Below are 26,849 nucleotides of genomic sequence, written 5' to 3' on the forward strand. Positions count from 1 at the left end.
ACATCCACTCCTTCTACAACCGGTGCAGTCGTTACAATGTGTACTATCTAAAAGATGCAATGAGCAATTGTGGAGATGGCTTAGTGGTATTGTCTGGACTCTAGCGGTAATCCAAAGATCCAGGGCAATGCTCTGGGGACTCGGGTTCAAATCCCATCACTGCAGATGGTGGAATTTGAACTCAATAAAAATTTGGAGTTAAAAGTCTAATCACCTTGAAACGGCCTAGCAAACCGCTAGGAATGAAACTGGACAGACCACCCAACATCGACCTAAGCACCGGAAAAGTGCACCTACGCATGCTCCTCCATGTTGAGCACCACTTGGAGGAAGCACTGTGGGTGGCAAGGGCGCAGAATGTACTCTGGATGGGGGACTTCACTGTCCATCGCCAAGAGTGGCTCGGTAGCATCACTACTGACCGAGGCTGGCCAATTCCTAAATGACATAGGGTCTGCAGCAGCTAGTGATGGAACCAAAAGAGGGAAAAACATGCTTGACCTCACCAACCTGCCTGCCACAGATACATCTGACACCATGACAGTATCAGTGGGAATGACCACCGCACAGTCGTGGAGACGAAGTCCTGCTTCTACCTTGAGGGATAGCTCCATTGCATTGTGTGGCACTATCACTGTGCTAAATGGGATAGATTTCAAATCTAGCAACTCAAGTCTGGGCATCCATGAGGTGTCATCAACAGCAGCAGAACTGCACTCAACCACAATCTATAACCTCATGGCCCAGCATATCCCCCCTCTACCATTACCATCAAGCCATGGGATCAACCCTGATTCAAAGAAGAGTGCAGGAGCAGCACCAGGCATACCTAAAAATGAGGTGTCAACCTGGTAAAGCTATAAAGGATTACTTGCAAACCAAAAAGCATAAGCAGCAAGCGATAGACACAACCAACAGATCAGATCTAAGCTCTGCAGTCCTGCCACACCCAGTTGTGAATAATGGAGGACAATTAACAACCCACTGGAGGAGGAGGCCCCACAAATATCCTCATCCTCAACAATGGGGGAGGCCAGCATATCAGTGCAAAAGATAAGGCTTGTATTAGCTACAATCTTCAGCCAGAAGTGCCAAGTGGATGATCCACCTTGACCTCCCCCAGCATCACAGATGCCAGTCTTCAGCCAATTCAATTCACTCCACATGATATCAAGGAACGGCTGAAGGCACTGGATATTACAAAGGCTATGGGGCCTGACAATATTCCAGCAATAATACTAAAGACTTGTACTCCAGAACTTGCCAAGCCCACAGCTAAGCTGTTCCAATATACTGGCATCTACCCGGCTATGTGGAAAATGGCCCAGATATGTCCTGTACACAAAAAGGACAAATCCAACCTGGCCCATTACTGCCCCATCAGTCTACTCTCAATTATCAGTAAAGTAATGGAAGGGGTCATCAACAGTGCTATCAAGTGGCACTTGCTTAGCAACAACCTGCTCACTGATGTCCAGTTTGGGTTCTGCCAGGGCCACTCAGCTCCTGACCTCATTACAGCCTTGGTTCAACATGGGCAAAAGAGCTGTACTCCAGAGGCGAGGTGCAAGTGACTGCCCTTGACATCAAGGCTGCATTTGATCAAGTGTGGCATCAAGGAGCCCTAACAAAACTGGAGTCAATGGGAATCATTGGGAAAACTCTCCGCTGGTTGGATTCATACCAAACACAAAGGAAGATGGTTGTGGTTGTTGGAGGTCAGTCATCTCAGTTCCAGGACATCACTGTAGGAGTTCCTCAGGGTTAGTGTTGTCAGACCAACCATCTTCAGCTGCTTCATCAATGACCTTCCTTCCATCATAAGGTCAGAACTGGGGATGTTCGCTGATGATTGCACAATGTTCAGCACCATTCGCGACTCCTCAGATACTGAAGCAGTCCATGTCCAAATGCAGCAAGACCTGGACAATATCCAGGCTTGGGCTGACAAGTGTCAAGTAACATTTGTGCCACAGGCAGTGGCGAGTAACCCACCTCCTAATTCCCCAAAGCCTGTCCACCATCTACAAGGCACAAGTCAGGAGTGTAATGGAATATTCCCCATTTGCCTGGATGAGTGCAGCTTCCTCAACAATCAAGAAGTTTGACACCATCCAGGACAAAACAGCCCGCTTGATTGGCACCACATCCAGAAATATTCACTCTCTTCACCACTGACACACAGTAGCAACAGTGTGTACCATCTACAAGATGCACTGCAGGAATTCACCAAGGCTACTTAGACAGCACCTTCCAAACCCACGACCACTACCACCTAAGACAAGGGCAGCAGATACATGGGAACATCACCACTTGGAAGTTCCCCTCCAAGCTACTCACATCCTGTCTTGGAAATATATAGCTATTCCTTCACTGTTGCTAGATGAATATCCTGGAACTCCCTCCCTAACAGCATGGTGAGTGTACCCACACCACATGGACATAGGGGTTCGAGAAGGCAGCCCACCACCATCTTCTCAAGGGTAACTAGGAATGGGCAATAAATGCGACCCCAGCCCGTGAATGAATAAAAAAATTACCTAGTCTTCTTCCCAAAACAAGTGACCTCTATCACCAAGAAGAATAAGAATAGTAGGGACACTGGCACACCACAACCTGCAAATTTCTCTCCAGCCTGAGTTGGAAATACATTTCTTCATCTTGCTGGGTCGAAATCCTGGAACTCCTTCCCCAAGACTTTGAGAGCACCTTCACCACTTGGTCTACAGCGGTTCAAGAAATGACTCACCACCTTGTGAAGGAATGGCCAATAAATTCTGGCTTTGTCTGTGATGCCCATTTTCTTTGAACAATTAAAAAATAACCTCCTATATATTACAACTAATGAAAGATCAGTTACATTTAAAACTTCCTTTAAAACAATTTTTTCTTTGGTTCTTTTAAATCTCTCTTGCTAATCCCTAGGTGCCACAGTCCAGATTGTAAATTCACCCCATGCAGAATTCTTCCTACAATGTATTTCACTGTAATATCAACAGTATTTACAGTTAATTCATAACATATCTTTCATTAGCTTGTCACATTAAACTGAATAGAACTGGAAAATTGACAGTAGAAAATAATACATTTCTAACCCCCTGTAATTACATCTTCAAAATATGCTTTACACTGATATTAATACTAGCTCAGTTAAGTATTTCAGATACAATTTTAGTTAAGTATTATGATGAATATTTTAAAGCACGAGCTCAATTTTTATTCAGCAACTTTCCAAGCTCACTTTCATACCTAGGGTAGCATTAGATGCATCATTTTATTTAAATCATCCTTATCTGCAATGCTATATCAATATGCTGATATATAATCCATCTAGTTAAAGTTAAAAAAAATTCAGAATTAGATCAAAAATGCACTTTCCAATTTCAATAGCAGTGATGGATCGAAGATTGTTACATTCTGTGAAACACAACTTTTGAAAGCCAATCATGCCACTATTTCAACTCAATGCTACATAATCAGCTATGCTCATCCACTAATATATTAGAATTTTAGATTTTACATGGACTCTTAATTGTGCTCCCCAAGAATCAAACATTTACGCAATTTGAATATAGTAATGTTTTGTCTGAACTGAAAAAAGCTAATTCCATTTGATAAAACTGTACTATTTATGCATACAAATTATGCAATATTCCAAAAACCTTTCTTTTTAAGCATACAGGTAGCAGTAAGCTTTAGGATACATCAGGCACTATTTTCTCAAAAATTCACTTCATCTTCTCTCAAAGACATCAACTCTTTACTGGGTACAAATCCATATACGTTTTACATTCTCCAGTGCTCTGTCCAAGCGCATCTAATCACAGGTGGCATGTGTCAGCTAACTGCTTGGTCATAAGTACAACACAGATAAAATTAATTGTCCTTACTGTTGCCTATATCTCCACTCCTGACGAAGAATCACTGGATATCAACAACCTTGGCCAATTTCCACCTGCCTGCAACACCTGTACTGAGGCAAACTTTAGCATCCCTACTACTGGCCGTAAATCAAATAATTTATCTCAGCACAAACATTCCAAGTTTGTACAGCTCTAGTCAGTGGATAAACTTACAGATACACATCAAAGATCACACTTAGGCCAATATATTTTACCAACTATACTTGTACAATGGTCTTAATTTATTGCCTCAATATTTTCCTATCATAACTGAAAATAGCGAAAAATCTGGAACTACTGTTGCATGGATACTTGAAAATGATTTACCCAGACATCGCTCAAATTTGAAAATTGTACCTCCATTTTCACTTGTCCATGTGGATACAGCATAAACCTTCTGCAAACCTACTGATTGAAAATCTAGTTTAAAAAAATCAATGTTACAATAATATTCCGTATTATCACCAGAACAGGATGACAAAATGAGTTTTGTATGAAGTGAAACTCTCACACACTTGTTTGAACTACAAAAATCTTCTTGCAAAACCACAGGTCTTCAACAGGGTCAACTGTCTTCTCCTGAGAGGGAATTTCTTTTTAATTCTACATGTGAAAAAAAAAGTTCGATTTTGATTATGGGCTAACAAAGTTGGATTCAGGGGAACTACTAAGTTAGAATAAGCGGATCATCAAACTAAGAATGGATGCATACTAGTGTTTGTAGTGTTAAGTGATAACGTGGTTAAAATGGCCATGGTAGGATTCAAACCTGCATCGTTTTAATATTCATGACAGTGCACACAATCAGATACTTTATCCTTTAAGAAGAATTAGCATGCTTCTTATACTACCAAATTACAGACTCGATAGTAACTCAAGGATGTCTATTTTCAAATCAGGCTACATCAGCAAAAGGTTGGAGCTTTTGCTATTCCATGATTACCACCTATAATGCAGCTATTTACAGAAAAAATATTATACTCATATTTAATTAAACTATACCACACAAGAACAGGAGCATATTATTGGAGGGAAAAATAAACGTAAATAACTAAGTCACTACAGAGAAAGGGGAGGTTAAAGAGCTGCATATTCAGCACCACACCACTACTCACTGGCCTTGTCACAACAAGGTTGCACTTACAGATAGATCATGCACATCACTGCCTGAACAATTGGTCACACTGTAAATGCTCTGATACTGCAGTTAGTATAAATTTAGCAGCAAAATGCTAGTTTCTCACTACATCTTATTCTCTATATTATGACTGCAAAAATGGCAGGTCTGCCTGAACCTGGTTACACGTGTGTTTCAGCTTCAAAACACTGTCGGCTTAGTACTATCATTAGGACTTCAGTAAAATGCAACAGCTTTATACCATACCCATGTTTAAAACAACCAACACAATTTCATATTTTGTCTTTTTAAGCTAGCTGTATGTGGAAAGAGCATGATAATAACATGAGGCGAAAGAGTTGGCAGTCACTAACAGGTCATTGATGGAAGGAAGGAGCAATCTGAAGTGATGAATTAAAAGCATGACAAGTCACTTGCACATTACTGTCAGTGGAGTTACAGTAAAGTATAATGGCGGGTGTGAAATATTGATAATATATCACTTGAGCAGTTAAAAATACCCAAAAGCTTTTTTCCTTCTAAACAGTGGTTTTGGCTATTGACATAACACAAGACCGGTGGGTAGTACTGGGAGAAATTTGATATGATGTATTAAAGAACAAAGAAACACTGTACACTACACAATTATTAAACATATTGGCTTTAGCTGGATTTCTCCTCTAATAGATTGATAATATACCAAAGAGCAAAGCTGTGGGGTGTATTTCGCTTAAGTGTTATTATATTATTCCTTATCATGTCTGTGCCATTATACAAAATATGCCTAGTGACAACATTCTTGCATGTCTGATTAACTTAATTGCATGCTTTCTATTCACCATATAATTTACACAGCATCAAACACTTCAAAATGTTACAAACACACTTCTATCACTCGATTGAGAATTGCATTGTGCTCCAGGACTGTTTCAATAAAAATGTGCCTTCATAGATCACCTGGTAAAAAGACAGAAATATCTCATGGCACTTCACGTATATGCATAAGGAAAAGGCATACTAAGCCAAGAAGAGAAGAATTAGGAGTGGGCAGCAGGAATGTTAAAGAAATTAGTTTTGAGGAAGTTCTTTTAAAACAGTGACTTTTACAAAGAGAGTTCAAAAGAATAGTACTAAGTTAGCTAAAGGCTCTGGTACCGTTGATAGGAATGCACAAAAGATTGATGTCAGGAGTTGGAGGTTTGGGGAGAGGATATAGCACTGGATGGGACTGCAGCTATAGGATGGGGAAATGTTATGAATGGAAGGATTTAAAGACTAGGAACAAAGAGTTTGAATTTAATCTGGTGGAGAAACAAAAACAGAATAGATCAGTAAGGACAATGGCATTGGGAATGTTGCACCAAGTCCCACTTACATGTGGTGGAGTTTTGGACATAGGGAGTTTATGAAGGGGTGAGGATGGGAGCCCAGCCAAAAAAGCATTAGATTCAGCAGCAGAGGATCTAAGGTAAGCAGGTGATGATACAGAGATGGAAGTAATCACAAAATTAACAAAAGGAAGGTTAGAAAAATGTTGTCACAAAGAGGATCGGTAGAATGTGGAATTTCATGAACTGACATTGGAGCAGAGTTTGTTCATTCTTTCAAAAAAGGAATTTTACAGTAGGTTGCAAAAAGCATTGAACACAATGGCAAGCAATGAGAATTATACTATTTGATACATGTGGAAAAAGGCATTGACACAAACATGGAAGGGCAAAATCACCAGCTATGATTTTATGGTTCCTGAATGTTTCAAAAATTTGGTGACTTATATCTTTCTTTTCTGCTTCATTTCCAAATCCTATTTCAAGCTGCTCTCTTTGTAACGCTCTAGTTTCTGGTTCATTTGTAATTATTTCTTCCACATTGCTGAGTCATCTGGGACACGGGTAAGCACAAATTAAAACACCTGCTGACAAAGCCCAATTTAAGCCTCTCTCCTCCCAGTAAAGGACATGCAAAGAATAACCACAGTATTTATCTACATATTTAAAAATTCTTGCATTTGCCATGTGTTTCCTATTCTTACAATTTTTGAGTCATAGTTTTTATGTTAACAATTGCAACAGAAACTCCCAATGGTAGTCAATATTTCAGAATGCAAAGAGTTTCCTCCAATATCTTAAACCAGAATCTGATTTATCTTGCACTCTGTAGTGTCAGATCTCGATCTTGCGGATAGTGGTTTGGCACAAATTACCCAAGCCTGCACATCATTTTGTTTCTTCACCCGATTATCAGGTGTGTTCATTTTTGCCATGATCCACTAAAATAACCAAATCAAATACAGCACATTCCTCACTTAACAGACAGTATCATGGATCTTGAACAGAAACATATGCTCACTGAACATCATGAACCTTTAATTCAAGAATTTGCTTTCTTCAGTTATAGTACATCACATGGAAATGTACAATTAAAACTGGCTTGTGGATAATGCTGACAGCTGGCTCTGGTACATAGTAATGAAATGTCTTGCACTGGTGCTATTGCTCACATCACTACTGATTCTCTCCACACTGAACTTGGTGATTTTGTTACATTGTCAAGAAATATCCTAGGGAGATCAATGTGTTTGAATGACACTAACACCAAATCCATTCAGAAGCTCGCTTGTTGATGAATCAAAGGAAATAATCAAAAAGCCTTCTCTCTCCTACTCCACAATCATTCCAACAGGTAAGAATAAGGATTTTCCTTTAGCTGACACCTTTAATCTTGTCAATATCCCAGGATACAGTGGAAAGTTAACAGATGTTAAGCAGAAGAGGAGGTAGGGAGGGTGACGGGGACAGAGTGTCAGAGTGTAGGAACAAGCGGATGGGAGCTTTTCGACTATTGTTGGAGAAAAATAAAAAACATACAAGATCATCTTTAAAAGACCAGAGTGCACAGAGTGAACAAACGACTGGGTAATCCTAGACTCGTTTCTCAATCCATTTACTTTAACTTCCATTTTCATTGAACGTCAGTTTGAAGGGCCTTACGGATTTCAACATCTCCAAAATTGAGCTCACTCGCTCAACCTGTTTCGACCCTGACCCCAAAATAATCATCTCTCCCATTTCAAACCCCTCCTGTTGTGTTTTTGGATCTTTTACACTTTCCTTATTCTACATTTTTCAGTTTCCAGATTTTAGATTACACTCAAGGGCAAGTTCTAACTGCTTATGATCTTGCGTATTTTCACTGTCCACATATCTAACAAGCATGAACAGCAACACGCACAAGAATGAATGATGGGCTGAATGGCCTCCCTCCACCTCTGTAGCACCTCAATTTTTAAATGAATTAAGCTCTTACTTCAACCCAAATTTAACTGGACAATGTTGTCTCCAAAAAATACAGTGCAATTTATGATCGATTAGCAGGTAGTCAGCTTACAATCACTTACATAATAGCCAAGTGGTTATGGTACTGGGCTTGTAACCCCAAGATCAAGAGTTCAAATCTCACAATGGCAAACTATGAAACAATGTAACTTCATCTGAAACAGATGGAAACGGGTTTGTACTCGAAAGAGTTATCAAGAGTTCAAATCTCACAATAGCAAACTATGATACAATGTAACTTCATCTGAATAGGAACAAATGGAAACATGTTTGTACTCGAAAGAGTTACATAATCATTGTGAGTCAGTGTATCGAATTACTGCCGACTCGGTCCCACTGTATAGAATTGAAATAGGTCAAAGCTCTTATTTTTGATGCAGTCATGTTGTAGGATAAATGTAACACATGGATATAGTGCCAGATTTGATGGTTCAAGTAATCTTCAGTTACATACATTTCCACTGCTCCGTGCACAAAGTGTACTCCAAAAGGTGATACCTTTCCGGTCAGTATTCAATGCCTTGGGCACTCAACCATATTAAAGTGCACATCTCCTGGAGGAGGTGCCTTACTGAGGAGTCAGTAACCAGACAGCAAAATTTAAAACAAAAACAGAATTACCCGGAAAAACTCAGCAGGTCTGGCAGCATCGGCGGAGAAGAAAAGAGTTAAAAACAAAAAAGCTGCGGATGCTGGAAATCCAAAACAAAAACAGAATTACCTGGAAAAACTCAGCAGGTCTAGCAGCATCGGCGGAGAAGAAAAGAGTTGACGTTTCGAATCCTCATGACCCTTCGACAGAACTTGAGTTCGAGTCCAGGAAAGAGCTGAAATATAAGCTGGTTTAAGGTGTGTGTGTGGGGGGCGGAGAGATAGAGAGACAGAGAGGTGGAGGCGGTTGGTGTGGTTGTAGGGACAAACAAGCAGTGATAGAAGCAGATCATCAAAAGATGTCAATGACAATAGTACAATAGAACACATAGGTGTTAAAGTTAAAGTTGGTGATATTATCTAAATGAATGTGCTAATTAAGAATGGATGGTAGGGCACTCAAGGTATAGCTCTAGTGGGTTTTTTTTTTAATAATGGAAATAGGTGGGAAAAGGAAAATCTTTATAATTTATTGGAAAAAAAAGAAGGGGGAAACAGAAAGGGGGTGGGGATGGGGGAGGGAGCTCACGACCTAAAGTTGTTGAATTCAATATTCAGTCCGGAAGGCTGTAAAGTTCCTAGTCGGAAGATGAGGTGTTGTTCCTCCAGTTTGCGTTGGGCTTCACTGGAACAATGCAGCAAGCCAAGGACAGACATGTGGGCAAGAGAGCAGGGTGGAGTGTTAAAATGGCAAGCGACAGGGAGGTTTGGGTCATTCTTGCGGACAGACCGCAGGTGTTCTGCAAAGCGGTCGCCCAGCTTACGTTTGGTCTCTCCAATGTAGAGGAGACCACATTGGGAGCAACGAATGCAGTAGACTAAGTTGGGGGAAATGCAAGTGAAATGCTGCTTCACTTGAAAGGAGTGTTTGGGTCCTTGGACGGTGAGGAGAGAGGAAGTGAAGGGGCAGGTGTTGCATCTTTTGCGTGGGCATGGGGTTGTGCCATAGGAGGGGGTTGAGGAGTAGGGGGTGATGGAGGAGTGGACCAGGGTGTCCCGGAGGGAGCGATCCCTACGGAATTCCGATAAGGGGGGTGAAGGGAAGATGTGTTTGGTGGTGGCATCATGCTGGAGTTGGCGGAAATGGCGGAGGATGATCCTTTGAATGCGGAGGCTGGTGGGGTGATAAGTGAGGACAAGGGGGACCCTATCATGTTTCTGGAAGGGAGGAGAAGGAGTGAGGGCGGATGCGCGGGAGATGGGCCGGACACGGTTGAGGGCCCTGTCAACGACCGTGGGTGGAAAACCTCGGTTAAGGAAGAAGGTGGACATGTCAGAGGAACTGTTTTTGAATGTAGCATCATCGGAACAGATGCGACGGAGGCGAAGGAACTGAGAGAATGGGATGGAGTCCTTACAGGAAGTGGGGTGTGAGGAGCTGTAGTCGAGATAGCTGTGGGAGTCGGTGGGTTTGTAATGGATATTGGTGGACAGTCTATCACCAGAGATTGAGACAGAGAGGTCAAGGAAGGGAAGGGAAGTGTCAGAGATGGACCACGTGAAAATGATGGAGGGGTGGAGATTGGAAGCAAAATTAATAAATTTTTCCAAGTCCTGACGAGAGCATGAAGCGGCACCGAAATAATCATCGATGTACCGGAGAAAGAGTTGTGGAAGGGGGCCGGAGTAGGACTGCAACAAGGAATGTTCCACATACCCCATAAAGAGACATGCATAGCTGGGGCCCATGCGGGTACCCATCGCCACACCTTTTAGTTGGAGGAAGTGAGAGGAGTTGAAGGAGAAATTGTCCAGCGTGAGAACAAGTTCAGCCAGACGGAGGAGAGTAGTGGTGGATGGGGATTGTTCGGGCCTCTGTTCGAGGAAGAAGCTAAGGGCCCTCAGACCATCCTGGTGGGGGATGGAGGTGTAGAGGGATTGGATGTCCATGGTGAAGAGGAAGCGGTAGGGGCCAGGGAACTGGAAATTGTTGATGTGACGTAAGGTGTCAGAGGAATCACGGATGTAGGTGGGAAGGGACTGGACAAGGGGAGAGAGAAGGGAGTCAAGATAACGAGAAATGAGTTCTGTGGGGCAGGAGCAAGCTGAGACGATCGGTCTACCGGGGCAGTTCTGTTTGTGGATTTTGGGTAGGAGATAGAAGCGGGCCGTCCGAGGTTGGGCGACTATCAGGTTGGAAGCTGTGGGAGGGAGATCCCCAGACGAGATGAGGTCAGTGACAGTCCTGGAAACAGTGGCCTGATGTTCAGTGGTGGGGTCATGGTCCAGGGAGAGGTAGGAGGAAGTGTCTGCGAGTTGACGCTCAGCCTCCGCGAGGTAGAGGTCAGTGCGCCAGACAACAACAGCACCACCCTTGTCAGCGGGTTTGATGACAATGTCAGGGTTGGACCTGAGAGAATGGAGTGCAGTAAGTTCAGAGAGAGACAGGTTAGAATGGGTGAGAGGAGCAGAGAAATTGAGACGACTAATGTCGCGCCGACAGTTCTCAATGAAAAGATCGAGAGAAGGTAAGAATCCAGAGGGAGGGGTCCAGGTGGAGGGAGAATATTGGAGATGGGTAAAAGGATCCGTTGAACTGGGAGAGGACTCCTGCCCAAAGAAGTGAGCCCGGAGACGAAGACGGCGGAAGAAGAGTTCAGTATCATGCCGAGCCCGAAATTCATTGAGGTGAGGGCGTAAGGGTATGAAACTAAGTCCTTTGCTGAGCACTGAATGTTCAGCATCGGAGAGGGGAAGGTCAGGGGGTATAGTGAATACACGGCTGGGGTTGGGACTGGAAGAAAGGGTGGGGACGGAGGGACAGGCAGGGGTGGAGGGTCCTAGATGGGTGTTGGTGTCGGTGAGTTGTTGGAGCTTGCGTTCCTTAGCACTTGAGAGAAAGAGAAAAAGTTTCTTGTTGAGGCGTCGGATGAGCCGAAGGATAAAATGAAACTGGGGGCATGCGCAGCTTTGAAAAAGGGTACGGCGGTGCTGCTGGAGGGAGAGGTCGAGTGTGTTCATATGGCGGCGCATGGCACTGAGTGTGGATTTCAGAATGTGACGGGAACAGCAGTCCGAGAAACGTTTTATGTCCCGGAGATACCTGTAATCCTAGTTGGGTTCGAAACATGAGGGGTGGAATTTCAGTTGAAATCCACGTGGGGTAAGTCGGAGACGGAGACAGTCACTGAGAAAGGAGATATGGCTGTGAAAGCGGGTTTTAGTAAACACCTTGTCAAACACTAGGAGAGAAATGGAAAGCAATGAAGGTGAACAAGGCAACAGAGAGATCCGGAAATCTTGTCGCAGAGAGGAACAGAACTTCTTCAAGGAGGTAGGCATTTCTTGAAGAGCAGTGGCAGTCAATTAAACACAGAGATAAAAACAAAAAAACTGCGGATGCTGGAAATCCAAAACAAAAACAGAATTACCTGGAAAAACTCAGCAGGTCTGGCAGCATCGGCGGAGAAGAAAAGAGTTGACGTTTTGAGTCCTCATGACCCTTCGACAGAACTTGAGTTCGAGTCCAGGAAAGAGCTGAAATATAAGCTGGTTTAAGGTGTGTGTGTGGGGGGCGGAGAGATAGAGAGACAGAGAGGTGGAGGCGGTTGGTGTGGTTGTAGGGACAAACAAGCAGTGATAGAAGCAGATCATCAAAAGATGTCAACGACAATAGTACAATAGAACACATAGGTGTTAAAGTTAAAGTTGGTGATATTATCTAAACGAATGTGCTAATTAAGAATGGATGGTAGGGCACTCAAGGTATAGCTCTGGTGGGTTTTTTTTTTAATAATGGAAATAGGTGGGAAAAGGAAAATCTTTATAATTTATTGGAAAAAAAAGAAGGGGGAAACAGAAAGGGGGTGGGGATGGGGGAGGGAGCTCACGACCTAAAGTTGTTGAATTCAATATTCAGTCCGGAAGGCTGTAAAGTTCCTAGTCGGAAGATGAGGTGTTGTTCCTCCAGTTTGCGTTGGGCTTCACTGGAACAATGCAGCAAGCCAAGGACAGACATGTGGGCAAGAGAGCAGGGTGGAGTGTTAAAATGGCAAGCGACAGGGAGGTTTGGGTCATTCTTGCGGACAGACCGCAGGTGTTCTGCAAAGCGGTCGCCCAGCTTACGTTTGGTCTCTCCAATGTAGAGGAGACCACATTGGGAGCAACGAATGCAGTAGACTAAGTTGGGGGAAATGCAAGTGAAATGCTGCTTCACTTGAAAGGAGTGTTTGGGTCCTTGGACGGTGAGGAGAGAGGAAGTGAAGGGGCAGGTGTTGCATCTTTTGCGTGGGCATGGGGTGGTGCCATAGGAGGGGGTTGAGGAGTAGGGGGTGATGGAGGAGTGGACCAGGGTGTCCCGGAGGGAGCGATCCCTACGGAATGCCGATAAGGGGGGTGAAGGGAAGATGTGATTGGTGGTGGCATCATGCTGGAGTTGGCGGAAATGGAGGAGGATGATCCTTTGAATGCGGAGGCTGGTGGGGTGATAAGTGAGGACAAGGGGGACCCTATCATGTTTCTGGGAGGGAGGAGAAGGAGTGAGGGCGGATGCGCGGGAGATGGGCCGGACACGGTTGAGGGCCCTGTCAACGACCGTGGGTGGAAAACCTCGGTTAAGGAAGAAGGTGGACATGTCAGAGGAACTGTTTTTGAATGTAGCATCATCGGAACAGATGCGACGGAGGCGAAGGAACTGAGAGAATGGGATGGAGTCCTTACAGGAAGTGGGGTGTGAGGAACTGTAGTCGAGATAGCTGTGGGAGTCGGTGGGTTTGTAATGGATATTGGTGGACAGTCTATCACCAGAGATTGAGACAGAGAGGTCAAGGAAGGGAAGGGAAGTGTCAGAGATGGACCACGTGAAAATGATGGAGGGGTGGAGATTGGAAGCAAAATTAATAAATTTTTCCAAGTGCTGACGAGAGCATGAAGCGTTGACGTTTCGAGTCCTCATGACCCTTCGACAGAACTTGAGTTCGAGTCCAAGAAAGAGTTGAAATATGAGCTGGTTTAAGGTGTGTGTGTGGGGGGCAGAGAGATAGAGAGAGAGAGGTGGAGGGGGGGGTGTGGTTGTAGGGACAAACAAGCAGTGATAGAAGCAGATCATCAAAAGATGTCAACGACAATAGTACAATAGAACACATAGGTGTTAAAGTTGGTGATATTATCTAAACGAATGTGCTAATTAAGAATGGATGGTAGGGCACTCAAGGTATAGCTCTAGTGGGGTTTTTTTTTAAATAATGGAAATAGGTGGGAAAAGGAAAATCTGTATAATTTATTGGAAAAAAAAAGGAAGGGGGAAACAGAAAGGGGGTGGGGATGGGGGAGGGAGCTCACGACCTAAAGTTGTTGAATTCAATATTCAGTCCGGAAGGCTGTAAAGTGCCTAGTCGGAAGATGAGGTGTTGTTCTGCCAGTTTGCGTTGGGCTTCACTGGAACAATGCAGCAAGCCAAGGACAGACATGTGGGCAAGAGAGCAGGGTGGAGTGTTAAAATGGCAAGCGACACCCTGTCGCTGAGTTTTTCCAGGTAATTCTGTTTTTGTTTTGGATTTCCAGCATTCGCAGTTTTTTTGTTTTTATAGCAAAATTTAAGGTAGGATTGGAAAAAGAGTGAGAGGCAACAACCTTTAGGCTTCTAAGATCAAATGAAATGAGGTAAGGAGTAGGCCATTGAGCCTCCACCACCTCCCCCCCCCCCCCCCCACCAAATTCTATGACTCCCTTTTGGATCAAAAATCTGTCTAACTCAGCCCTGAATATATAAATTTTTGCTCTTTCACTTAACCCATCTACACCCATTTGCAGACTCTTTAAATCCTCCTCAGAACTTGCTCTCCTACCTATTGTATTTTTGTATCATCAACAAATTTAGCTACAACACCGTCAGTCCCTTCATCCAATTCATCAAATATTGATGTGAATAGTTGAGGCTGATCCCTGTGGTACTCCACTCATTACAGTCTGCTAATCTGAAAATGATTAATTTATCCCGACTCTCTTTCCTGTTAGTTAGCCAATCCTCTTTCCATCTTAAAAACCACCTCCAACACCATAACCTCTTATCTTATCTTATGCAGTAACCTTTCACAGCACCTTGTCAAATGCCTTTTGGAAATCCAAATACATCTACTAGTGCCCCTTTATCCACCCTGCTTGTTATATCCTCAAAGAGATCCAATAAATTTGTCAAACACAGCTTCCCTCTCGCAAAATCATGTTGGCTCTGCCCGATTGCACTACGATTTTCTAAATGTCCTGCTACTACTTCCTTAATAATGGATTCTAGCATTTTCACAATAGCAGATTTAGGCTAACTGACCTGTAGTTTCCTGCTGCTTCCCTTCTTTCTTGAATAGAGGTGTTACATTTGCAGTTTTCAAATCTGCTGGGACTTTTCTAGAATCTAGGAGGTTTTCAAACATTACAAACCATGCATCCACTATCCCTTCAGCCACTTCTTTTAAGACCCTAGGAAGTGGGCCATCAGGTCCAGAGGACTTGTCAGTCTTTAGTCCTATTTGTTTTCCAGTTTTCCTTGTATTTTTTTGATCATAATTGTTTTAAGTTCCTGCCTCCCTTTTGTCTCATGATTTTCTACTATACTTGGGATGCTTTGTGTCTTCTACTGTGAAGACAGACACAGAATACTTGATCAAGGCCTCTGCCATTTCCTTGTTTCCCATTATTAATTCCCCAGTCTCACTCACTATGGGGCCAACAGCCCTTTTAGCTACTCTTTTTACAAACTGGTAGATGTTTTACTATTTTTGTATTTCTTGCTAGTTTTCTCTCAGTCTAATTTCTATTATTTTTTAGTCATCCTTTACTGGTCTCTAAAACGTTCCCAATCTTCTAGGCTAACACTAATCTTTGCAGCATTGTACATCTTTTCTTTCAATTTGATAACATGCTTAACTGACTTAGTTAGCCACAGATGGTGGATTTTTCTTTCTCAAATGGAATATATCTTTGATGAGAATTGATGAAAAAAAGAGACATGTCTAAGCTTTTCGTCTTACACTCATCAGGACACTCACAAGAATACCAATATAAAAGAGGAAAAACAACAATTTATACTGTATGTGAAGAGATTGATGATTGGTTGGCAAGTGGTGCTGCTATGGAGAATGCATCGCTGATCAGGGCCGTCATTTTCGGCCCTGAAAATTACCCAGCCTACCTCAGATTACCCTAGAAGAGCAAGGTATCTCAAAAATTTGAGCAACAGGTGAAGCTAGCTGTTTCACGCTGTTACTATGCAGTAGCACTTCTGCCTATCACACAAATGAGCAATGCAGTATATGCATTTCAGCGCCAGTGTGATGCCAGGTATGTAGGCCATGCATCCCAAAGACTGGCAGATCGTATCAAACAGCATGTCCCAACTGCTGTTCACAATGGGCAAGGTACAGACCCTACCCAACCAAAACTCAAAACCGTGTCCAACATTAAATGTGATTCAGCGATTGGACATAATTTGTTAAATAATCCTCAATGTGCTCAGAATTATGCTGACAACTAATTTAAGATTGCCAGTCGAGCTCACAATATGGTGCATTTGTGTGTACTGGAAGCTACATATATTAATACACAGGGCCCTGTTCGTTGCAGACAGAACGAACACGTACATACGTTGCACTTGTTTCAGCTAAACAAAATAAGTGACAGCCATTCGCTGACTCATTCCTCAGGGCAATATCTTGACCAATTAGGGTCAAGCTGCCTGGTTTAAATTTCAAACAATGCTTTGCAGTTAACTGTCAGTCACCATCAGTGGTGCATTCTCCATGGCAGCACCACTTGCCAACCAATCAGCACTCTCTTCACATACAGTATAAACTGTTGTTTTCCTATTCATATTGGCATTCTTGCGAGTGTCCTGATGAGTGCAAGAGCAAAAGCTTAGACATGTCTCTTTTTCCAGCAATACTCAGGTTCTGTACTACCAAACAACTCTTTGATGAGAGCTTTGGCGAATGTTATCAAATATCTCCTTAAATGTCTGCCACTTCTTCTCTATCGTCTTACCTTTTAACCTATATTCCCATTCCACTTTAGCCAACTCTGTCTACATACCTTTATAATATTTATTTAAGTTTACAACTCTTGTTTCGGACCCACATTTCTCACTCTCAAAATGAATGTGAAATTGTATTATGCTATGATCACTCTTATCTAGAAGATCTTTCACTACGAGGTCATTAATTAATCCCGTCTTATTAAACATTACCAGATTTAAAATAGCCTATTCTCTGGTTGGCTCCAGAATGTATTCTAAGAAATACACACTACGAGCTCATCCTCAAGGTTACCTTTGTCAAATTGATTCATCAAATCTAAAAGAAGAATAAAATCGCCCATAATTATTGCAGTACCTTTCTTGCTTTATACTCTGTCCTACAATGTGGCTATTGTCACAAGGCCTATACATACTCACACCAGTGAGTTCTTTCCTTTGACATTTCTTATCTTCACCCAGAATGACTCTACATTTTGATTCTCCGAAACAAGAGCATTTCTCACCACTGTAGTGATCTCATCCTTCATGAGCAGAACTACCTTACCTTTTTCCTTTCTTTCTGCCCTTCGAAAATATTCAAATATTCTTGGGTATTCACATGTCAGCTATGATCACTTTGCAACAATGTTTCTGTAATGGCCATATCATATCATACTCATTTGTTACTAATTATGCTAATTTTTTTTCTTATTCTTTCACAGGATGTGGGTGTCACAGGCTGGGCCAGCATTTATTGCCCATCCCTAATTGCCTTTGAGAAGCTGCTGTTGAACTGCGTTCTTGTACCGCCACATTTCATGTAGTGTTGGTGCAGTGACAAGACTTAGGAAGGGAATTCCAGAATTTGGACCCAATGACAGTGAAGAAACGGCATTATAGTTCCAAGTCAGGATTGTGCGCGGCTTGGAGAAGAACTTCCAGGTGGTGGTGTTCTCATGCATCCAATGCCCTTGTCCTTATTGGCGGTAGAGGTCACGAGTTTAGAAGATGCTGTCGAAGGAGCCTTGGTAAGTTGCTGCAGTGGATCTTGTATATGGTACACACTGCTGCCACTACGCATCAGTGGTGGAGGGAGTAAATGTTTAAGGTCGTGAATGTGGTGCCAATCAAGCAGGCTGCTTTTTCCTGGATGGTATCAAGCTTGAGTATTATTGGAGCTGTACTCAATGAGGCAAGTGGAGAGTATTCCATCACACTCCTGACTTGTGCTTTGTAAATGGTGGAAAGACTTTGGGGAGTCAGGAGCTGAGCTACTCACCACAGAATACCCAGCCTTTGACTTGCTCTTGTAGCCACAGTATTTATATGGCTAGTCCTGGTCAATGCTAGTCTACAGGATGCTGATAATGGGGGATTCAACAATGTAACGCCATTGAATGTCAAGAGATAGATAGATTTTCTCTTATTGGAGATGGTCATTGTCTAGCATTTGTGTGGCACAAATGGTACTTGCCACTTATCAGCCCAAGCCTGAATATTATCCAGGTCTTGCTGCATTTGGATATGGACTGCTTTGGTATCTGAGTCATCGCGAATGGTGCTGAACATTGTACAATCATTAGCAGACATCCCCACTTCCAACCTTATAATGGAGGGAAGGTCATTGATGAGGCAGCTGAAGATTGTTGGGCCTTGGACACTGCCCTGAGGAACTCTTGCAATGATGTCCTGAGACTGAGATGATTGACCTCCAACCATCTTTTTTGTGCTAGGTATGACTAACTGGTAGAGAGTTTCTCCTCCCCCACCCCTCCCCCGATTCCCATTAACTGTAATTTTGCTGGAGCTTCTCGATGCCACATTCAGTCAAATACTGCCTTGATGTCAAAAGCAGTCACTCTCACCTCATTTCTGGAGCTCAGCTCTTTTGACCATATTTGTATGAGGTCACCAGCTGAGTAACCTTGGCAGAACCCAAACTGAGCAGTGAGCAGGTTCTTGACATGCAAATGTCGCTTGATCACACTGTCAATTACACTTTACATTACTTTGCTGATGATCGAGACTGAAGTGGCGCTAATTGGCAGGGTTGAAATGGGTCCTTTTTATAGGCAATACATACTTGGGCAATTTTTCACATTGATGGGTAGATGCCAGTGTTGTAGCTGTACTGTAACAGCTTGGCTAGGGGCGCAACAGGTTCTGGAGCACAAATTGTCAGCACTACAGCTGGCATATTGTCAGGACCCATAGTTTTGCAGCATCCAGTGGCTTCAGCCTTCTCTTGATAACACATGAAGTGAATCGATTTGGCTGAAATCTGGCCTCTGTGATGCTGGGAACCTCATGGAAGCCAAAATGGATCATCCAATTGGCACTTCTGGCTGAAAATAATTGCAAATGTTTCAGCCTTTTCTTTTGCACTGATGTGCTGGGCTCCCCCATCATTGAGGATGGGGATATATGTGCAGCCTTCTCATCTTCCAGTTAGTTGTTTTATTCTCCACCACCGTTCACGACTCCATGTGACAGTACTGCAGAGTTTTGATCTGATCCATAGATTATTGGATCATTTAGTTCACTGGTATGCAATTCATCTGTCTTGTGACAAATGCTACATGCATTCAGAAAAAGTGCCTTTAATTCCATCTTTTTATCATTTTCTCCTACTCTTCGACCTTAATTGCTGATGCACTCTTATGTTTGTATGCTCTGTTCTGCCAATTCTCATTACCAGTATTGATACCCTGCACTATTGTCTCATCCTCTCTCTTCAACTTTCCAAATCCCCCCTCACAAGAGCTACCTTGTTCCCCCTCCTCCCAGTGTAGGTTATGCCCTCACTAGAGTTATATAATTCGCTAGGACACTGGTTTCAGAAGACTGGAATACGATGATGGTTATAGATTCAATAGTAACTTTCCAATGGAAACTGGATAAATATTTGAAGCAGAAAATATTTTACAGATATGGGGAAGGGGCCAAGGAGTAGGGCTAACTGGAATGCTCTTTTGAAGAGCTAGTGCAGACCCACTGGGCTTTATGGCCTTCTGTGCTGCACTACTCTATTGTCTAGTTATTTACTGTAATTATATCTAACCTTTCAAAAGTAAAACAAATGCCATGAATCTCTATTACAATACCTATGAAAGTTAACTTTACAAAATATTATTTCTTATTTTTCTCATCATAAATCAAGCCAGTGTAGTTGGCCCAATTTAACTCAAAGATTGCAAACTAATTTTCTGGACTAATTCAAGCACTGAAAATACCCCTGCTACTGACCCCCAAGGTTACTTGGATTTAATTAACTGAGGTTTCAATGTAAACCTTCCCATTCATCTGCTTAAATGCCTACAGGCAGACATTCAAGACTTTCCACATCCATTGTACTTTGTGTCAAAAGTGCAGTCATTTAAAATAACATCAAAAAAAATTTTAAACATTCATGGGAGGTGGGCTTCACTGGGAAGGCCAGCATTTAATGCCCATCCCTAACTGCCCTTGAGAAGGTGGTGGTGAGCTGCCTCCTTGAACCGCTGCAGTCCATGTGGTATAGGTACACCCAAAATGCTGTTATGAAGGGAGTTCCAGGGTTTTGACACAGCAACAGTGAAGGAACGGCGATATATTTCCAAGAGACAGTGGCTTAGAGAGGAACTTCCAGGTGGTGGTGTTCCCATATGCCTGCTGCCCTTGTCCTTCTAGATAGTAGTGGTCGTGGGTTTAGAAGGCACAAAGGAGCCTCGGTGAGTTCCTGCAGTGCATTTTGTTCATAGTACACACTACTGCCACCATAAGTTGCTGGTGGAGGGAGTGAATGTTTGTGGATGGTATGCCAATCAAGTGGGCTGCTTTATCCTGGATGGTGTCAAGATTCTTGTGCTGTTGGAACTGCACTCATCCAGACAAGTGGAGAGTATTCCATCGCACTCCTGACTTGTGCCTTGTAGATAATGGGCAGGCTTTGGGGAATCAGGAGGTATGTTACTTGCCACAGGATTCCTAGCCTCTGACTTGCTGTTGTAGACACAGTATTTATATGGTTATTCCAGTTCAGTTTCTGGTCAATGGTAACCCCCAGGATGTTGATAGTGGGGGCTTCAGCAATGTTAATGCCATTGAATGTCAAGGGGTGATGGTTAGATTATCTTGTTGGAGATTGACTGGCATGAATGTTACTTGCCACTTGTCAGCTCAAACTTGAATATTGTACATGTCTTGCTGCATGTTGGCACAGACTGCTTCAGGATGAGGTGTCACAAATGGTGCTGAACATTGTTCGCTGATGATTGCACATCACCACTTCTGACCTTATGATGCAGGGAAGGTCTGAGGACACTACTCTGAGCAATTCCTGCAGTGATGACCTGGAATTGAGATGATTGGCCTCCAACAACCACAACCATGTTCCTTTGTGCTAGGTATGACTCCAACCAGTGGAGGGCTTTCCCTGATTCCCATTTCGGTATGTCTGGTGCTGCCTTTGGCATGCCCTCCTACACTCATCACTGAACACGGTTGATCACCTGGCTTGGTGGTAATGGTCAAGTGGGGGATATGCCAGGCCTTGAGGTTACAGATTGTGTTCGAGTACAATTCTGCTGCTGTTGATGGCCCACAGTGTCTCATGGTTCCCCAGTCTTGAGTTGCTACATCTGTTCAAAGTCTATCCCATTTAGCCCAGTGGCAGTGCCACACAACATGATGAAGGGTATTCTCAATGTGAAGACAGGACTTCATCCCCACAAGGGCTGTGCTGTGGTCACTCCTAACAATACTGTCATGGATAGATGCATCTGCAGCAGGCATGTTGGTGAGGATGAGGTCAAGGATGTTTTTGCCCACACCAGCTGCTGCAGACCCACTCTAGCAGCCACGTCGGTCAGTAGTGGTGCTACCGAGCCACTCTTGGTGATGGACATTAAAGTCCCCCACATAGACTACATCTGCACCCTTGCCACCCTCAGTGTTTCTTCCAAGCAGTGTTCAACATGGAGGAATACTGATTCAACAGCTGATGGGGGACAGTACATGGTAGTCAGCAGGAGGTTTCCTTGCCCATGTTTTATCAGATGCCATAAACTTCATGGGTTCCGGAGTTGATGTTGAGGACTCCTAGGGCAACTCTGTCCCAACTGCACACCACTGTGTCGTCACCTCTTCTGCTCTGTCCTGCCAGTGGGACAGGACATACCCAAGAATGGCAAGAGAGGTTTGAGGGACATTATCTGGAAGCTATGATTCCATGAATATGACTATGTTAGGCTGTCGCTTGATTGACTGTGAGACAGCTCCCCTAATTTTGGCACAAGCCTCCTGATGTTAGTAAGGAGGACTTTGCAGGACTGACAGGCTGGAGTTTGTGATTGTCGTTTCTGGTGCCTAGGTTGGTGCCGGGTGGTCCATCCCATTTCATTCCCTATTGACTTTCTAGAGGTTTGATACAACCGAGTAGCTTGCTAGGCCATTTCAGAGGGCATTCAAGAGTCAACCACATTATTACAGATCAAAAGTGGACATCTAGCCACACAGTGAGCTATTAGGCCAGAAGACCAAAAACTTGGTCAGAGATAGGTTTTAAGGAGCAACCTAAAGGAGGAAAGAGAGAGTAGATAGTCGGAGATTTAGGGAAGTTCCAGAGGCAAGGCAACTGAAGGCATGGTCGCCTATTTGGCAACAACCAAAATTGGGCATGCTCAAGAGGCCAGAATCGGCAGAGCACAGAGAACTATTAGACTCTAAATCCTAACCACTCATTGTGTAAAACCACTTTCCCTCATGTCACCTCTGATGTTTTTGTCACCTTCTCAAGGGCAATTAGGGATGGGCAACAAATGCTGGCCTGGCCAGCAACATACATCTTGTGAAAATTTTTTAAAAAGTCACCTTAAATCTGTGCCTCTGGTTAGCAATCTTTTGACATTCTCTAATTATTTTTTTCTAAACCTTTCATGGTGTCAAACATCTTCCTCAAATCTTCTCTTAGCCGTCTCTTCTCAAAGGAGAAGATGACCAGCTTCACCACTCTGCCCACTAACTGTAGTCACTCTTCGCTGGAACCATTGTTATGAATCACTTCAGTGCCCTCTCCAAAGCCTTTACATTCTTCCTGACGTGTGGTGCCCAGAATTGGACAAATACTGTGCTGTCTTATTGCCTGCCCTTCATCAAGTCACAGTTGAGCCAGAACTACCCAAAACACTAAGTTTAAAGCCATCCCATTCAGTTTTACCATGAAGCTACACACCCTATTTAATTCCATCCTCTCCTCAAACTTAAATAAGATGAGCCCAACAGTTTTCAAATTCAATATCATCCTCAACCCTGAACTGAGTTTCAAACCCATACAGAGCTTAACAAGGTCACCTTTTCCTACATCTAAACCATCAGCCACCTAGATTCCTACCTCATCCTTCTTGAAATCCTCATCCATACCTGTACCATCTCAAATACCCTCCTCACAGAGTTCCATACTACACAAAAGCTAACTTGACCAAAACTAACTCACCCACACGTCAGCCCATTCTAAGCCTTGTTCACACAACACCCCTGTCCTCACCAATCCCAAGTCTAATGACTTCAAACTCCTCATTTACAAATCCCTTCATGATCTTCCTCTACCCTACATCATGTCAGGGTTACTGTGCGTTCTCCGCTCCCTGCGTTCAACCAACAATGTCAAAGCTTTTGGTTACTACCAACTTGCTTTCCGAAATTCTCTTATTAATCTCCCACTTTGGCTCACCTCATCCCAATTTCAAAGGTCTCTGACCTTTCCCATCGCCTTCCTTAACCTTTTCAATCCCCGTTTAGTCGTGAAAAGCACCTTGACACATGGCTGATTGCAAGTTGTTTCAGGAAACTTTATATTCTCAAATGAGATTAAAAGCACGTTCTGCAAGAGTCAGCTTAAAGCACTTCAGTTCGAAGGGGAATGTCCTAAAACTGTGACTGATGGATATAATGTTGTTGCTGTGGGAGCTGGTTTATGCCGAATGATCATCTATGGAATAAACCGCAGGTATGACCCTGAATTAGCACGCGAGCGAGGGAGTGTGTCGGCCTCCTCCTCCGCTGGTATTGCAGCCTCCACTCGAGCCCCAGGCTCTGCGGCCTAGCCCGCCCCACTCACAGGGAGCAAGGGTTGGGGGAACCAGGCGGCCCGAACCGAACCGGTTGACACGGAAACTGAGGAGGAGCCGCCGCTGCCTCACCTGGTAATTGAGTAACTCCCCCACGTCCATCTCGCCGCCGTTACCAGGAGAAGCAGAAACTCTCACGCCGATCGGACCCTGGCCAACACTGCCGTAAAATAGGGAAAGCACCGGCCACACTGCCGTATATGTGAAACTGGCGCAAATGAAGAACGTCCAACTGTCGCAAAAGCCCTGGGTGCATTGGGGATTCATCGCCCAGAAAAGGGCAAAGGCTGAAATCATGGCATGGTTTCCTAGTACCTTCTTTTGCTGAAGAAAGTTCATTGATGTCTCCTTGAAAAGGCAACTTTAGGATTGATTTCAGTGACTTACTCAAACAAATAATAATCCATGATTGTGAAGTGATACACTTTGGAAGGAGTAATTTGACAAGAAGGTATTCAATGAATGGCATGACACTAGGAAGTTCTGAGGCACAAAGGGACCTTGGTGTGTGTGTCCATAGATCTCTGAAGGCGGAGGGGCATGTTAGTGGGGTGGTGAAAAAGACATATGGGACACTTGCCTTTATCAATTGAAGCATAGTTTACAAAAGTAGGGAGGTGATCTTGGAGTTGTATGGAACCTTGGTGAGGCCGCAGCTGGAGTACTGTGTGCAGTTCTGGTCGCCACATTATAGGAAGGATGTGATTGCACTGGAGGGGGTACAGAGGAGATTCACCAGGATGTTGCCTGGGATGAAATATTTAAGTTATTAAGAGAGGTTGGATAGACAGGTTGTTTTCGTTGGAGCAGAGAAGTCTGAGGGGCGACCTGATCGCAGTGTACAAGATAATGAGGGGCATGGACAGGGTGGATAGGGAGCAGATGTTCCCCTGAGTTGAAGGGTCAGTCACAAGGGGACATAAGTTCAAGGTGGGGGGATGTGAGGAAAAACCTTTTTACCGAGAGCGTGATGATGGTCTAGAATGCACTGCCTGGCAGGGTGGTGGAGGCGGGTTGCCTCACATCCTTTAAAAAGTACCTGAATGAGCACTTGGCATGTCATAACATTCTAGGCTATGGGCCAAGTGCTGGTAAATGGGGTTAAGTAGGTAGGTCAGGTGTTTCTCACATGTCGGTGCAGACTCGATGGGCTGAAGGGCCTCTTCTGCACTGTGTGATTCTGTGATAAAACAGGAAATGTTGGACTAGATCAGGCAACATTTGTGGAGAAAAACAGTTAACATTTCAGGCTGATGACCTTTTACCACCATTTTAAGGGGAGATGGTGGTGTACTGGTAATGTTGCTGGACTGGTGATCCAGCCTAATGCTCTGGGGATGTGGGTTCAAATCCCACCATGACGGCTGATAGAATTTGAATTCAGTTAATAAATCTGGAATATAAAGCTAGTCTCAGTAATATGGTGACCATGAAACTATCATGATTGTCGTAAAAACTCATTTGGTCACTAAAATCCTTTAGGGAGGGAAATCTGCAATCTTTACCTGGTCTGGCTTACATGTGATGCCAGACCCACAGAAATGTGGTTAACTCTTAACTGCCGTCCGAAATTACTCAGCAAGCCACTCAGTTCAAGGATGTGTTGGAATTATAAGGAATGGACAACAAATGCTGGTCTTGCCATGGCACCCACATCCCATGAAATAATTTAAAAAATACTGGAAAAGCTAGAGATTTGACAGATTTTAAGTAACTACAGAGGCAGGGAAGGAAGGAAAGAAAAATAGAAGGTTCTGATAGGGTGAAAGGCAGGAGAGATTTAATGGCAAAAGGGATGATGGTAAAAGGCAAAAGGAGATGGTTGTAGGACAAGAAACAAAACAGTCTAGAGGCGATGTAAATAGAAATAGCTGAAGTATTGCCGACAGCTTAGTTTTGAGAAGCCCATGTTGAGTTTGAAAGGATGTAAAGTGACTAATGGAAAGATTGCTCTTTCTCGAGCTACATTGGAACAGTGCAGCAGGCCAACGGCAGTGAAGTCAGAATTGGTGTGGAAATGGAGGTGTTCAGTAAAGTGATTACCCAATCTGCATTTGGTTTTCCAAAAGTAGAGGAAACCATATCATGGACAGTGAACACAGCGTACAAAATTGAAAGAAGTACAAGTACTCTTTCAGCTGGAAGAAGTGTTTTGGGCCTTGATCAAGAGAAAGAAAGAAATAAAAGGGCTGGTGTTGCATCTCCTACTCTTGCGTGGTAAAGTGCTGTTTGGAGTGATGCAAGAATGGACCAAAACAAGGAAACAATCCTTTTAGAACACAAAGGGGAGATGAGGGGAAGATGTGTTTGTAGATGGCATTACATTGGAGGTAGCAGAAATGGCAGAGGATGCTCATTAAATTGAGGCTGGTGGGTTGGAGGTGAAGACAAAGCTAGACCTCAGAGTGGTTCATCATCACCCCCTTTTCCCCTACCAATACACTGTTTTTATCTGCCTGTGCTGTTTATTGTCGCTGGACTACTAATCTGGAGACCCAGGGTAATGCTGTAGGGACCCAGGTTTGAATAATGATCACGAAACATTGCCGACTGTCATATAAACCTATCAGGTTCACTAGTGTCCTTTAGGGAAGGAAATCTGCTGTCCTCACCTGGTCTGGCCTACATGTGACTCCAGTCACATGTGGCCTCTGTTCTGGTGAAAAGTCATTGACCTGAAATGTTAACTTTGTTTTGCTTTCCACAGATGCTGCCTAACCTCCTCAGCATTTTAGCTTTCCAGCATCTGCAATGACTTGGTGACAGGACCAAATGTTTTCTAGCTAAATTTGC

The 26,849-nt window shown here is 43.5% G+C and overlaps 1 protein-coding gene across 3 annotated transcripts in view; it reads right to left on the bottom strand.

Moving 5' to 3' along the window:
• ctnnbl1 (catenin, beta like 1) overlaps nucleotides 1-24,266 on the bottom strand; it is a 201,613-nt gene extending 177,347 nt beyond the window's left edge. For all 3 annotated transcript variants that reach the window (XM_041204704.1, XM_041204703.1, XM_041204705.1), the window contains exon 1: nucleotides 24,129-24,266. In XM_041204704.1, coding sequence (XP_041060638.1) covers nucleotides 24,129-24,158 — 30 coding nt within the window. In that variant the 5' untranslated portion in view covers nucleotides 24,159-24,266. The remainder of the gene's footprint in view (nucleotides 1-24,128) is intronic.
• Between the last annotated feature and the right edge of the window lie 2,583 nt (nucleotides 24,267-26,849).

This window comes from Carcharodon carcharias, chromosome 14 (genome assembly GCF_017639515.1).
Source record: "Carcharodon carcharias isolate sCarCar2 chromosome 14, sCarCar2.pri, whole genome shotgun sequence".
Classification (NCBI taxonomy): domain Eukaryota; kingdom Metazoa; phylum Chordata; class Chondrichthyes; order Lamniformes; family Lamnidae; genus Carcharodon; species Carcharodon carcharias.